This window comes from Aulostomus chinensis, chromosome 12 (genome assembly GCF_037954235.1).
Source record: "Aulostomus chinensis isolate RoL2024-O1b breed Wild chromosome 12, RoL_Achi_v1.0, whole genome shotgun sequence".
NCBI lineage: Eukaryota > Metazoa > Chordata > Actinopteri > Syngnathiformes > Aulostomidae > Aulostomus > Aulostomus chinensis.
Genome location: NC_141331.1, coordinates 25,696,522 through 25,711,571, shown reverse-complemented (window position 1 = coordinate 25,711,571; position 15,050 = coordinate 25,696,522). Strand labels below are relative to the sequence as shown.

General features: G+C 45.1%; 2 protein-coding genes across 5 annotated transcripts in view; both read right to left on the bottom strand.

The window, feature by feature from the left end:
- The window catches only part of mphosph8 (M-phase phosphoprotein 8), a 24,334-nt gene extending 22,733 nt beyond the window's left edge, over positions 1-1,601 (bottom strand). Inside the window, exon 1 of one of the 4 annotated variants that reach the window (XM_086220916.1) lies at positions 1,350-1,601. In XM_086220916.1, coding sequence (XP_086077042.1) covers positions 1,350-1,451 — 102 coding nt within the window. In that variant the 5' untranslated portion in view covers positions 1,452-1,601. Of the gene's footprint in view, positions 1-289; positions 448-1,349 lie in introns of those variants that run through there. The other 3 variants (XM_086220915.1, XM_086220918.1, XM_086220917.1) reach the window with 3 other exon arrangements.
- A 492-nt stretch (positions 1,602-2,093) lies between these two features.
- ttf2 (transcription termination factor, RNA polymerase II) lies at positions 2,094-14,435 on the bottom strand. The gene is made up of 23 exons (XM_086220914.1): positions 14,331-14,435; positions 14,030-14,135; positions 13,063-13,149; positions 12,846-12,915; positions 11,468-12,307; positions 11,264-11,384; positions 10,683-10,850; positions 10,353-10,510; positions 10,043-10,124; positions 9,787-9,900; positions 9,386-9,536; positions 8,360-8,465; positions 7,929-8,113; positions 7,542-7,695; positions 7,249-7,340; positions 6,718-6,803; positions 6,268-6,410; positions 5,964-6,143; positions 5,465-5,523; positions 5,193-5,346; positions 4,841-4,923; positions 4,060-4,134; positions 2,094-2,971 (listed from the first exon to the last, which is right to left on the bottom strand). Exons 1-23 carry the CDS (start codon positions 14,356-14,358, stop codon positions 2,827-2,829), a joined length of 3,387 nt encoding a protein of 1,128 aa, XP_086077040.1. The 5' UTR covers positions 14,359-14,435; the 3' UTR covers positions 2,094-2,826.
- Positions 14,436-15,050: the final 615 nt, after the last annotated feature.

The window sequence follows — 15,050 nt, the reverse complement described above, 5'->3', positions numbered from 1 at the left end:
ATGTTCCTCTAAGTTTGTTCTAAGTCTAGGGACAGCGTGTGGGAATCCCCCCCCCCCCCCATGCACCAATCTCCAAGACCGTGGGTGAGCATGAGCTTCTATACCAATGAATTAAAAACAGAAATGACTTTTTCCTCTGTTACTATCCCAACAACTCCAGCCTGTGCGGGACGGGGAGACTTTCACTTTAGGTGTAGCTGCAGATTCCAGTTGCATCTGAGGCTTGGCTCCCTACTTTCAGATGTCCACTTCATTGATTTTCACTTTCAGATGTATAAAAGCTGCATACCATTTCTTCTGATGAGATCCTGGGTTTCCTGACTTTGCTGCTTCATGATCGAAGCACAAACTGTGGTGTAACACTGGTTTAAACGTTTATCTGCCGTTTTTCCACCTGCTATCATTTGACCAATTTTAACATCAACGTCTCCAGATGGAAACACAAAAACCCAATGAGCTTGGCAAGAGTCAAGCCACACCGGCATGGGGATGGAGAGAACGACCTGCATCCTCAGCCGGGCTTCAGGAGGTTCCAGGCACCACCAAGTTGTTTTCTGCAACGGTCTAACTAGTCTCTACTCTAGTCTAGATGTGATGGAAACATTTCAGTTCTTGACTCAGACGTATTTGGTGTTGACGCCGTTTAGATACCCCCCCCCCCAAGAAATACCGTGGAATATCCACGCCGGCTCGCTCGCAACTGCTTGTGCGGACCGTGACAGGCTCGCGCGTTTCCAGGTGAAGTTCGTTGGTTGTTAACCGTTCCAATTTAATTTGGCGTTTTAACACGTGCACCGCGTAGCATTAAAAAACAAAAACAAAAAACGGTGCTTATAAGTGCAATTTACCCCCCCCCCCATCATAACACTCAGGAGGGCTGAGGACAGCTGGTTCCATTTCAAACAGCGCGACTCGCTGCTGGTTTGATTCGGCGTTTACTGTCCCACCGCATCCGTTGTTTTCATCAAGACCACCATTGTTCCCCGGGTCTGTCCGTTACAGCGAAGTCCCTCGGCAAGAGCGACCATGATGGAAATATCTGCAAGCTTGCAGAGCCTCCGTCCTTGGCCTCAGCGGGGTAGAGGCGAAGGGACATCGTGCCAGAAGTTCTGCAGGAAAATTGATGCTGTAGCGGGCAAGTGGCGAGTAACGGTAAAGCAGCAAACGCTCGCAAAACACTTGTGGAAAAGTCACAACCTGCATAAAAATGACGCGAGTAAAACTGCAGTGAATTGATTTCATTTCAAGCAGAAGACCCAAGGTGGGCTACGTCAAGAGTGGAATGAAAGCAGTGCCAGCCATGTTTGCCAAGCTAGACAGGCGGCTACGTAGCGGTTAGCTAGCTTTACCTCCTCCACCCGCATGTCAATGATCCTCTCCACTTCGTACACGTCCTCCTCTTCGTCTTGCTCGCTGTCAGCGGGTTCTACTTTGTCAGCCTCGGTCGCCATTGCTGCGTCTGGATGGATAAAGTGTATCTATTCCTACTTCAGCGGTGGTAACGGCTGCGGAGGCCGCGCTAGCTAGGCAGGACGCTTGCGTTCCTCTTAGCCGTTTGGTGACTGCACTGTACACTCGTAGCTCTGCGGCTACTACAATAGCACCCGCCCTCACTACGCTGCTTTCACGGGGCCTCTGACGTCCTCGGAAAACAGACATTCTGACTCAAATGTACTACTCGCAGCCTATTTTAGGCATTTCTGTTAAAGGATGTTCTCCATAAAAAAAATGTTTTGACTATTCAGCATTAACCATTCTGATCGAAAGATAGGGACGAGCGAGTTTTATCTTTCAGGCTAACATGAAATGGTGATAGTTTGATTACACTGTCGATTTCTGCCATGCTTTCAAAACTCTCGACAGATTTCAGTCCAGAGGTCTTCATGCCACATTATAGAAAACAGAAAATAATCCCATCTTAATTTTAGTAGTTCCCTATTTACTGTGACGTGGTTTCAAACTGAATACCCTAAATTCCGATGCTTTCCTAACCTTAAATGCAGCACGGATACAGGGTACCTTCCCCACTGTTTACAATACAAAGCCGGCCTTCTAGTATGGACACAAGAAAAAGTCGTACTGCAATGTTTTAATACACCAAGTATTTAATTAAACTGCATTTTTTTAAACAGGGTTTCACATGTAACTAGTTCTCAAACCAGACTGTGGTGGCCAAAGTAATATTCTGAAAATATCCCAAGCAGGAGGTTTGTACTCTTTAAACAGGTACTATAGATGAGCACCATGTATTTTAGAGGCACATTTGAGAACAGTGATTTTCTTCTTGCTTGACTTTTGGAATGTATGGTTTCAAATGACTTTGTGAAGGACTTGAAACAGCCGATTCCAGCATTATTTTGCATAACTTGCAGTCACTCACATTTATTTCAATCTCTGTCCGATATAAGGAAATCAATTCAGCCAGTTCTCAGAAATAGAAGGGAAAAAAAATTGCTTCACTTTTCTCCAAATAAAAACAAATTGAAGTACTAAAATCCTCTTTATGGTCTATCAATGAAATATTTAAAACACACATACATATATACATCCAAAATATAAACAAACTTGCCATGTTTAGTGTAGCCAATGAAATAAACACACATGCCAAAGTCTTATTCGCCCCATCCTGGACCAAATGTTTAAGAGTTAGCACTTGCAGTTAAACTAGTGATATAAATGATGTGTAAACAAACTTTTCAGGATGGTTTAGCATCCAAAAACATTCACTTAAATTCAGCAATGGGATTATGACCAGTGAGTAACACGAGATCAGTTATAGTTGTGGGCTCCAGGAATCAGGCTTTACTGCCTCACTTCTCTTCCATCTCAAACGCCAAAAATGATTTTGAGATCAGCCAGCGAGAGTTTGGAGAAGGTGCTGCCTGTTCCTGACAGCACGTTCTGAGCCAACTCCTTCTTCTTCACTTGAAGCGTGGAAATCTTCTCTTCCACTGTGCCCTTACACACAAACCTTGAAGTGCGTGCACACACACACACACACAAAAAACTATTAGCATGCAAGTTGATGTTGAATTTCAACACTTTTAACAAGCACAAGGCACACGCTGGCAGTAATATGAAGTAATGAAGTCCATACAAATGGAGTTGGTAAAGTTTCACCGACAATCTGAGTATGAAGTTTGTCAGTTTCACTGTGAATCTGAGGGTTTGCTGTGGAGCTGCTGCCTACACGAGTTGTATCCTGTCCCCTGTAGCCAGGAGTAGGAATCAGTGAGATTTGATCAACATCAGTGCGATTATCAATTCCGCTTATTGATCAGATTCTTTAAGTTTAAGTTTTCTGTTTGGAACAGCAGGCACACAGATGGTCAGGGCCAACGCAATTGTTTTATTCGAGTCTTCAGACAGAGTTGAAAGTGACTCTACTCAGAGACGGCATGTCTGCTCGATAAGATCTAAACATAAATAACGGAGAGTACAACACTCCTTACGGTCTCTCAGTTACATTCATACCACAGAGCTTCTGCATAACAAGTTGGGCACGTCGTGTCCCAATACACCTGCTTGTTAAATACTGAAAAAACATGGAAAAAGGGGAGCGTGTACATTTAGAGAGCAGCTCCCGTTTTAACTGAATAAGCTGAATTGAGGAACGAAGGATGAGGAATACATGAAATCTGTGCAAGACATGTCAAGCATCAACTACTGTCCTCTTGCCACTGACCCCAACGGACCCCCCAACGGACATGTAAAGCATTCAACGGTCATTCCAGCTTCCTCACTCTGCACATTGATCGGAGGAACTGATCAGCTCAGAGGCACATGATCCCGATGGTCTGGACAATACAGAACTGGTTCTCAACTGGAAACTGTCCTTGATTCCATCCCTACTGACAGCTTTCTTCAGTTGACAGTGGTCTCAACATGTTTTATTGATTTAAAAGGTGTTATAAAGTAAAATCAAAATCATTGTCCCAACATAAGCCAACACTGAAGGACATTTAAGAAAATAAAAACGATCAAAATTGTCATTGTCATCTTGCAAGAACGAATGTTAACTAATAACAGTAGCCACACCTTAGATGCCCCGCCTCTCACCTGTGGATGGTGACATCTTTCTTCTGTCCAACTCTGTAGATTCTGTCACAAGCCTGATCCTCCAAGGCAGGGTTCCTGTCACACAGGTCAGAGGCGACTAAACCAACCATTCTTCTACTCAATATTGAGCAGGTATTCCTAAATGGACTCAGTTTTATACAGCGCTTTTCTACCTTAGCGGTACTCAAAGCTCTTTACAGTGTCGTCTCATTCACCTGTTCACACACACACACTCACACACTGATGGTGGAGGCTGCCATGCAAGGCACCAACCTACTCATCAGGAGCAATTATGTGTGTCAATTATCAGTGTCTTGCTCAAGGACACTTGGACATGGTCACCGGGGTCGAGGATCGAACCAGCGACCCTTCGGTTGCTAGACGGCCACTCTACCCCAGAGCCATGCCGTACATTGCAGGTACATGATATTTATGTGATGACATCATCACGGTAAGAAAGCTCACTGCAGTACCATTTTTAATCTACTGATGTAAGCTTGGTGGGTTTGTAACAAGAGCTCATGTCCCGCTGCTATTGGATATAAACAGAAACCCTTAGTCATTAAACATATATGAGATTCCATGTGCCACTCTCAGTGCTTAATGACAACCATTCAGCATGTTATACATCATATTCATTGAGAACTTAAGGCTCAGGACAAGACCAAGGGTGACAACATGATCAGCACCAGCTACAACAGGTAAGAAAAACACAAGCTGCACATTCAAATGGCTGCCACAGGCAAAGTTGTTTCCACAAGTGACCGTCAGAGTGTCTCACCAGTGCATGTCAATGAGGAAGAGGTGATTGCCGCCGATGAGATTGAGCCCAACCCCTCCAGCACAAAGAGAAACCAGCATCACCTTCAACAGAGAGGCAGAAATGTAAACCCAACATAGTTTCATGAAGGATTCAGTGCAGAGAACTGAGATCTGAGGTGGGTTTGGGCGGGCAGCACTGTGGATGCATGCCAGCATCTTCTGACCCTGTCAACTAAGGTTAAAGTTAACGAGAAGTAAAAAAGGCCTCATTTGGTGTGTTTGTTGACTTGACTTAAATTCACAGTACACTAGAACACCTGCTGTTGGAAGGTTCTAGTCATGTGAGAGGTTTCTAGGTCCCAGTCAGTCACCTGTGGTCCTTTAGGGTTGGTGTTGAATTCTTCCACCAGGTCCATGCGGCGTTTAGGGTTGACAGTCCCATCGATGACTGCGTATCGCAGGCCCATCTGCCCCAGGTGAACTGCCACGATGTGGAGCATGCTGGTCCACTGGGACACGATCACACTGTCAGAGCAGAGAGGGTTCATGGAGGTAGAACACAGTTTGATTTGCTGCATTAGTCAGATTCAGATTTAGAAGGTGAGTGGATGAAAACAAGAGTCTGAGCGAGGACGAGAGTCACCTCTTCTGATCGCTGCTCCTCTGCCTGATTGTGTTCAGCTCGGACATGACGGCAGAAATCTGGAAATAGAGAAAATCTGTTTATCCGACACTTTGTTTTTTTGAAAGAATGTTTTATCAAGACTTTATATACACAGGAAACATAATCAGACATGTAAAAGACAATGAATCTCACCCAAAATGCTCATGCCTTATGTTACAGTAAAATACACAAATAGATCATTGTGCAGCAAAGGCACAAGGAAAAACATCGTCATTATTTTGGGGGAAAAAAGACAGAAAAAAGGTCAAGTGGGAAGAAGGATTGTAAATCAGTTGGTAAAATGATTTCTTCTAACAACGCCTACGTTAATTTAACGTTAGCATTGGATCAAACACCACCTCGTGATACAGGAAAGTTTTTACATCGATACACAGAGCTGCTCATGTCAAACACTCAACCACTTTGTGTATCCGAAGTGTCAGCATTAGTGAGCTGTCAACTGTGAACCGTTGCCCACCTTGGTGCTCTCACTGCTGTCCTCAAACAGCTGAGCGGCGAAGCGCTTGCCATTGAGGCCAACCGTGTCTTTGGAAGCCGAGTCTGATGTCGAGGGGCTGGAGGAGAGTGACAGGGCGTTGAGTTGCTCCTCCAGGGACAAGACGATGCCGTCACCCTGCAGCTCAGACGAGTCCAGAGTCTGACCAGAGACAAAGACACCATCAGCTATTGTGAATCATACGCAGCGGGAGACACACATTTAAAAACTCGTAATCCTTGTCAGAGCAGCAGAGTGTGTGTGTGTGTGTGTGTGTGTAAGTAACCTTTTTAAGGAGTGACAGGTGACAGCAACATTGTCGGAGCCGCAGCAAGAGCGACAGGATGTGAACAGTGCTGGACACCTGCTGAGGCTGCTGCTGACTTGATGTAGCCGGGTCGGCCTGGGACACACCAAACTCTTGAGCTACTGGAGAGGGAAAACACACACACCAAGGTCATTCAGATGAGTGATACAAATTGATTCTTGATTCATTAATTGTGAAAAATTTAAATTTCTCCTTTTTTATCTTTTAGTGAGACACAAGAGGCCAGTGGGATGTTACCCATTGGGTTACACCTCATCATGTCTGGCCTGTCATCATATCGATAAAAAGGAAAAAAGACCCAATTCATTTCAACACTTTCAGCAGATTCCAGTGTGCCTCCTTAAACTTACATCCCACCACGTCACCACTGGTGCTGCCTGATGAAGGATAAAACAGCTGATATCTGACCTTTGTCAAAAGGGTTAGAGGCTGAAGTTTTTCCTTTGCTCAGATCATTGCCCTCGTGTCTCTTCAGGTAGTTCTGTAGCGTCGATCTAGGAGCAAAAGAAGCGAGCCACATTTCAAGTGTCACTCACGAGTCAAGTCTCACCTCCTTTTTGCACAGTTAGAAATTAAGACTATGGGTATGCAGGGAGCAGCCTTGATAGCAGTAAAGGGAAGACGCCTAGGCCAGCTGGCCTTGAGAGGCTGCCACTGTCCCCCTCAAGCTTACAACGACAGAACCTAAATCTTCGACAATGGATCTGGTCGAAGCAGACGGCTGCCCCCATACAGCCTGCGTCTGCTTGACGTGTTTGGTTGAAAAGTTTTCCATCACCAGGGTCACAGATGTGCTTGCACCCTGCAGTCAAAGAGCCTGGTTGTAGATCTACTCTATTTGTAAAACCCAAGATTGGACTTGAGGTTCATTATGATTTTTTTGCTATATGAAATTGTTTTGATTTAAACTGATTCAGTCAAGAGGAGTGGCTGAGTTACCTGGACTGGGCAAAGACCACATCGTACACAGCTCGCTCATCCTCCGACAGCTCAACTTTATGCACATTGCAGGTCCGATCAGGAAGAGACACCTGAAACATTCAGAAGCTAAAGTGACCGTGTGCTCGAATGACAAGAGGTGGTCAGATTCCTAAATCCAGCTGTGGCTAACCTCCTCACTTGCATTCGCAAACCAAACTAAAAGTTTGCGATCTTAATAATGATGAGTAATGTGCTGCATGTTATTCTTCCACGAGGGTGCTAGAGTCCTAGATGTGCGTGTCCCTCCCTACCAGTGGTTTTCCAGTGGAGTCCATTTGGTCTTTGGTTCGTCGCAGCAGCAGAGTCCTTGTCAGGATGTTCAGTCTCTCTCTGCCCCTCTTAGAGCCGTTGTCAACCTGAGCTTTCCAGAGTTTATACTCATCAAAGGGAGAGCAACGCAAAAACCTGAAAGACAGAACCAGACAGACAGTCTAACTAGCAGTGCTTTGAGAGGTCAACTCAGCAGGCGCTCAACGTGACTGTAACCATTCTAAACTACTCAACCAGGTTTAACCAAGTAGTTTGTGGGTACTTGTAACTCAAGTCTGCAATCTTACTCCAAATTCAACTCTGTAACCTGCTTCTCTATGTTGGCATCATTATGTGCTACTGAGTAAGTCCACTCTGGACAGTCATACTTCAGTAGTGAGTACATGTCCAGCAGGTTGTTCTGGATGGGTGTACCAGTCACGGCCCAGCGGGAACGAGCTCTCAGCTGGCACACTGCCATGGAGGTCTGCACTTTTGGGTTCTTGATGTTGTGAGCTTCGTCGAGGATGATCCGATCCCAGGACACTCGCAGAAGAGGAGCGGAGGATGATGGCTGCAGGAAAACAACATGGATGACATGGGCAAGTGTTTGTAGTATTGGTGCCATTGATGTTTCCAAGGCTGTCAGTACAAATATTGCAGTAAATTATTACTACAGTTGTAGCAACTTATGAACAAACTCACAAGAGTACATTTCTTAGAAACAACTTCATGTCAAAGCAAGGGATAAATGTAGCCGTACTCAATGTGGAGATTCCACCCAACTGCTGCACCAAAGCTGATCACAAACACTACCCACCACTTCATCAGCCTCTGGGTCACATTTCTCAGCTTCTCCCTTCTGGACTGGAACCTCCTTGGCAACCAGACTGTATGTGGTCACCACCACGTCGTAGTCTGCCAGCCTGATGGACAAGAACTTAATGTGAGGCGAAGATACAAAAACAGGAAGTTAAGCCATTTCTATCATTGCTTTGCACAATCGTCAAACTCCCTGAATGAAAGTTTTCTGTGAGATTCCACGCTTGCTTTCTGGGATAATGCTCAAAACTGCTTGGTGGGAACAAAATGTGTCGGTGCAAGTCTTCATGTTTATACTCTGAGAGTGATATCGAAACTGCTCTGCTCTATCAGGGCTCTTTCAGCTCCGTTTGTTTGGGGCAGGTAAAAGTGGTGATTTGATTTGAGTCAACATGGAATCCCAACAAAGAAAACTTTCATTAGCTTTCATTAAAAAGCCGGGGCTGCAGTTACTAAGAGAGAGAATAACAATTACAAAGAGAGAGAGGACCGTTTGTCTGCCAGCAGCATTTGACCGACAATTTAGCCAAGAAAGAAGCCTTTAAATTCCGATCTGATCCGTTAAACATGTCCCTCTTGAACTGGTGACGTTCAAGTTCTCATTGACAGACAGCATTACACAATACACAAGGAATGTGACACACCAAGCAGAGCTGTCTCTGCACTAACCTCCTGGCCGGGGGGGGGGGGGGGGGGGGGGGGACTAGAAAAACTGAAACTGAATCCAAAATAAGTTTCGTTGATTTCAGTGGGGCACAGCGGGTTATGCAAACCCTCTGAGTGGTCATCACTCGCCAGCATCAGCACACTCAGACAAGACGGACAGAGATTTATGGGTTCGGGAACAAATTAAGTTAAGGTCAGAATGCCAAACTCAGAAAGGTACAAAAGAAGGTTTGCCAACAGGCACCACACTCATTCCTGGTCCATAGAAGAGGCCTGGTGGTGAAAAGCTGCACTAGTCAACATTGTCCTCAGTGGAAATCTGCAGTGGTGCTGTTTACTGTTTACTGAGTCTCCTCACAATTTGGCACTCTTCTTGCGGTCAGGTCCGTGGTACAGATACACTGTCAGTCTGCCCGTCTTGATGTGTCTCTCAATCTCCTTCTTCCAGTGGTGAACCAGGGAGGCGGGACAAACGATCAGAGTGCCTTTAGAGACCACAAGGCTGGAATCTGGATGAAGAACACGCAAAACTCTTTAAGATGACATCATTAACGTGGCTGGTCTGTGGCGTTTCACGGTAAAATTATTTCCCATAACTGCACTCCTTCCTAAAGGCGTGGCACTAGTATTGTGCTTGTTATAACACTGGTCTCTCAACTGCAGCTAAAGAAATTAAGTATAGAATATAAACTTCCCCAATTCATTGGGAGTAAAAATGTCACCTTTTATCTAACAGAAAGAAACAATAGTTCTGGTTACCAGTTTTAGAGATCCAGCCCTCCTGCTTCTTCTCATCTTCCTCTTTTGACTTCATCTTCTTGGCAAGTATGAGAGAAATCATGGTCAGGGTTTTCCCCAGACCCATGTCATCCGCTGAGGCCAAAAGGAAATAAAACACAATGTTTTGAGATCAAAAGCATCTCACTTGTTGTTTTAATTCATCACTATTTCTCATCAACATTTCTTCCATAACATTTTTGATTAAAAAAATCATGATTCAAAATGGGGAATGTACCTAAAATCCCCCCGCAGGGATTCTGTGTTTCTCTCCAGAGGAGCCAAGCCAGAGCTCTTCTCTGATGGGGCAAGAGTGTCACCTGAACAACCAATCACAGCGCACACACACATATGAGAAGTGTCCATCCAATATTTATCAGAATGTTACAAAAAATACTCATAAACAGGACTAAAACACCTTTAAAAGCCCCAGATTTTATGATGAGGAATCCAGAGTGATGCATTACTCCCTGACATTTTGTCTTATTAAGGTGTCAGATATCCTGACAGGCTGACAGATGAAATCCAGAACTGAAGGAGGGTGTAACCTTGATGCTTTTGGGATCTGGGATCTCGGCCTCAGGGTCCGGGCAGGACTCCAGGGATTTGTGGAGGTGGTCGATGGCCTCGCAGGTAGCATTTCTCACAGCCAGCAGACGGTCCTCTGTCATCCTGCCACCGTAGAAGCTCTGGACTTGTGAGTTTGCTGTGAAAATGAGGGAGAGGAAGTGATCAAGATGCAAAATAAATGCAATGTTAGGAAAGGAAAAGCTGGCACTTGTACAAATACATATAAAATGCCTTCTCATCATTGACAGCGTGACAAAAAAAGAAATGTTTTGAATGATGGGAAAGAGTCACAGGACTTGGACCCTTACCTCCGTACATCTGGCTAGATCCCTGGCTCAGCTGGATCCCCAGTGAGCTGCTGGAGGCCTGGTGCAGTGAGGGGCCCTGGGCAAGAGGGGTGGGGAGCAGGATGGTGCCCCCTTGGCGACTGACATGGCTGCTGCCTGGACTTGCATCGCTGCTGGAACCCTGGGGCTCTGAGAGAACGTTATCATGGCAGTGGTTAGAGATTTTATTCTTACGAAGCTCATTTTGCTCTTTTGTACGTTGTTCTTTGTGCGCTGAAGAGATCAAACTGTGAGCCGATCAAAAAAGGTTGAGAAATTGGCTGCAACTTCATTTGATCACAAGATCCATGAAGGTCACAACAACATCCAAGAATGAGAACTTCAAAACCTGCTGATGGTATTTCGCTAAATTATATTATTATATATTTTATCACTTTACAATTTTGAATGACTGTGTTTTGACTCTAAATTCTAAATGAATTCGCCATTGTGCATGAATGATTTGTAGTCCGCATCGATTTCTAGAGTGAGCAGAAAGCAGAATGGAATTGGGAGGAATCTTCAACATGCCAATCATTCCTGATGTACACTGAGCCACGTACCAGGTTGAGAAGCAGCAGTGAGGTTCAGAGACTCCAGCGCCTCCTCCAGCTCCCTCACCTGAGTCTTCAACCTCTCACCTTTGTCTGGCAGAGCAGCCACGTTCACCATGGCCAGTGTGGTCTGAGCATGAAGGAGCACGGGAGGATTACTAGGCATGTTCACTCAAACCACATATTCCCTCAGGCATCTCCGCCTCTACGTACCTTTTTCTGCTGCAGCTGAGTGGTGAGGTGGCTGTGCAGCCCTCTGGAGTCGTTCCCCTGACCTTTGAACTTTGAAGCCTTCAGAAAGCCAGGAAAGCTGGTCAGGGTCTTCTGAACGGTAGAAGCAGGAGGAGTGGTTTGAGTGGCAGGCTTCACTGACACCAGCACTACGTCCTCGTCATCATCGTCTTGGGGATTTTTGCTTTGACTGGACTCTGGTTGTGTTAGCTTGCTAGTTGGGGCGTTCACGGTGCCGTCAGAGCGTCCGGACACCTTGGTGCTGCTACTGGGTGCAGACGTGGAGATGCTCTTTTGAACTGTATGGTCAGCTTGTTCCCCCCGGTGGGATTCAGCACCAGGTGGCTGCTGGGCTGCATTCTTCTGAGGATGCTGTGAGGTTGGGTTTGTGATGCTGGAGGTAGCAGCGCTGGGTTTGGCTGCTTCTCCCTGAGCATGCTGGTGCACTTTGTCTTGCATATTATCCACGTCCCCCTCACGACCAGCTTTCCTCTCCTCATCCGGCGCTCTCGTCTTCACCTTCTTCCCCACTGGAAGCTCTTTACTTCTATACCTGTGCCATGCATTCAGTTTCCCTTCCTCCTCCATATCTCTCGCTCCTGTACTGTCCGCATGTTCTTTTTGACATCTCTCCCTCTCTTCCTCCTTGTGACGGGCCTCACTGTCCTTTTCCACTCTTCCCTTTACATCACCACAGTGCATCTTCCTCCACTCAGAGTCTTTGTCTATTTTTTCCGGAGCCCTGAAGGGGTTTCGGACAGGTGGCAGGCAGGTGGGCTCCCCCTGTGTTTCAAGTGGAGGGTTCTTCTTCTCTCTTTCAGGCTGCAATGATGGAGGGCAGTTTGAAGGAAACAGGAGGTGAAGATGGACATCATGCTGGTTTGCAGAAATATTAAAATTATTTGACAAGTAGGAAACATTTTTATATTTTTGGACTATAAATATATTTGCTCCAGCTGGTTCTCTAAGTAAAAACTCACAATCATGATGCATTTTGATATGCGCCCCCCCATAGGGGTTGACACCTATGTTTAGCCAGACTTGTGAGACTAAATGGTCAGCAGCCTGAGGGGACAAAAATATTACAACAAAAATGTCGGACACTGATCCTGGTCCTGGATTCAGCCCACATGTATAAACTAGGAACCGTGAAGCCTCCAGGTCTCAAACAGCAAGAATGGAAGGAGAACTACCATTCGTAGGAGACATCTTGTTTTCAGCACAGGTGACATGGAAAACGTTTGGATATTCATGTAATCTGACGTGTTAAATGGGAGTTGTTTTTTTGTTTTTTTTTTTAAATAAATGGTGGGGTTTTCAAGGATTTTGAGTCTACGGTGATATCACGGCGCTGTCTTACTGCTGTCCAGGGGACGCTTCCACACCACCGCTGGCCTGCCTTTTTACCCGCAACACATCGATAGAACAGCCTGGAAGAGAGTAATCACACAACAGTGGGCATCTGCTTGAAGCAAACCAGGAGACACGAATGAAAATCTGACCAGGCAACTTCATGCAAGGAACCATCACGCCCTCGTTATTTTGGACAACTGATTAGAGAGGACCTGTCCACCCACCTGTTGCTCTTTTGTTGTTGATTGTAGGCGAGAGCTTGCAGTTCCACCATTGAGTCCTCATGTTGGAGGCAGTGGGATGCCGAGATGCTGATGAAGACCATGGTAACAACACAGATGCAGAAACCTGATTTTCAAAGCAGCTGAGACAAACAACTGAGCTAATATGACCTTGTATAACTGAGTTAGTTCCTTGTAATTAATATAATTAATAGAAGATAGAACTGAGAACCCATTTAAAAAAAAAATTGTTTTATAAAGAATCTTGTGAGCTTGCATAACCAACCAGGGACCGCATGAAGCACTAATTATTTCTCACCACCCCTTGTATGTTTGAATGAGCCAAGCCTTTAGTATGACTTTTATATCGTGTTTATCTTTTTTTTTTTTTTTTTTAAATCTGTTTAGTCATTAGTTGAGAGAAAAGATCACGAGAAACATACAGAGGAAAAAGAAGAAGACGAAGAAGACAAAGACCAGTCATGCTTCGCTCTGACTCCTCACCATTGGGTGGCTAGGTGGGCCAGAGAAACCCAGACTACTGTGACGACTAACCTCTACGTACCTCCGGTTAATAACAAACACGGGAATTAAATGTTTGAGGTGGTTTCTAGTCACCCAAGCCCTTTTCACGCTGCCACAAAAGCCGCGTTTTTGCCCCCCAAAATTGCTGGGGTGCCTGTTGGGTTCGAATCAAGTCCTGCTTAGGGCCCCCGAAAGGCTCGAGCCGGCACTGTGCAACCCGGGTCTGACCAGTCCGACCAGTCCCACACAGAGTTGAGGCCGTGGTGATGACGTGCCCTATCCAGCGGGACTTCAGAAAAAAACAAAAAACAAAACAAAAACACAGGAAAACATACTGACAACGCTCGCGTGGAACTAAAACTTCCCCTGCGAGTTGCTTGGGTTGAGGTTATTTATAAACTGAGATTCGGAGACTCTTTGAAACGGCTTGAGTGGGGTTACCTACCCGGCTGGGTGGCTGAAGTCGCAGCCTCTCTTGTCAACGCAGACGTAGAAGCTTTTGCCTTTATTTGGTCCATCTTTAACACCCGTCTTTAACAAACACACGCTGCCTGTGGGAGGACGTAGACAAGACGGTACTTTAGAGGCAGGCTTGCTGTCAAACACCGAGAACCAGAGGCCAGGAGCAGAAACTGCCCGCTCATGCGCTCAACCGGGCGAACATGACGACAAATAGTTGTAGGATTTTAGAGGATTAAAAAACACGACTGGCAAACAAAACATACACAATTTAATGGACATCTTACCGTGAACACCACACAAAACCTTCTCCATAACGGTGAACACAAATATAGCACAGTCACACACATCAGAAAACGAAATTCATACATTCATACCAACCAATCGTAGCCGTCGACGAGAACTTCCGGTGAATGAATTTCAGAATAAAATTCGTTCGTCCAAATGGGGACGTAAACTTGCGCCCATATCGCTCATTGATCAAATATGAAGCTACAATCATATGGATTTTAATTTTCAAAATGAATATGATAACATGGAAAACAAGATAAAATTTGATTAGGAATTAAAATACACACCTCATTACTGCAATTACCATATTTTGAAAGGCAGTAACAGCGGAACTAAACCGGATATGCTACATCATAAGGAGTTTGGTTATAATTAATAAGTTTAAGGATATTCTCGGAAGTAGTAAATGAGGTCCTGCTGACGATTTTTCTTTTGCAGCAGACCAGTAAGATTGTTGGAGGCTTACAATGACCAAATCACACCCACTGTAACGTGTGAAAGCAAAACGGGGTCTCCAAATGGAGAACTATAAAACTCAAATTGGTTATAATAATGGGATTTCTTTTAGAAAATATTCCATATACATTTGTGACTTCTTAAAAACTATTCCTGTGTATGCGGCACAACTGTTCACAAACCTAGAAGAGATCAGGCCACAACCTGAAAACGCCTGATAGCTTCATGAACAACTATGCACTTTATTGGTGACTGACCTT

Coding starts and splice junctions, on each gene's coding strand:
- ttf2 (XM_086220914.1), bottom strand. CDS start 14,358: ATGGAGAAGGTTTTGTGTGGTGTTCACG. Junction 12,916..13,062: donor CAACAACAAAAGAGCAACAG/GTGGGTGGACAG, acceptor ACTCTCTTCCAG/GCTGTTCTATCGATGTGTTG. Junction 6,411..6,717: donor CTCTAACCCTTTTGACAAAG/GTCAGATATCAG, acceptor TTCCCTCTCCAG/TAGCTCAAGAGTTTGGTGTG.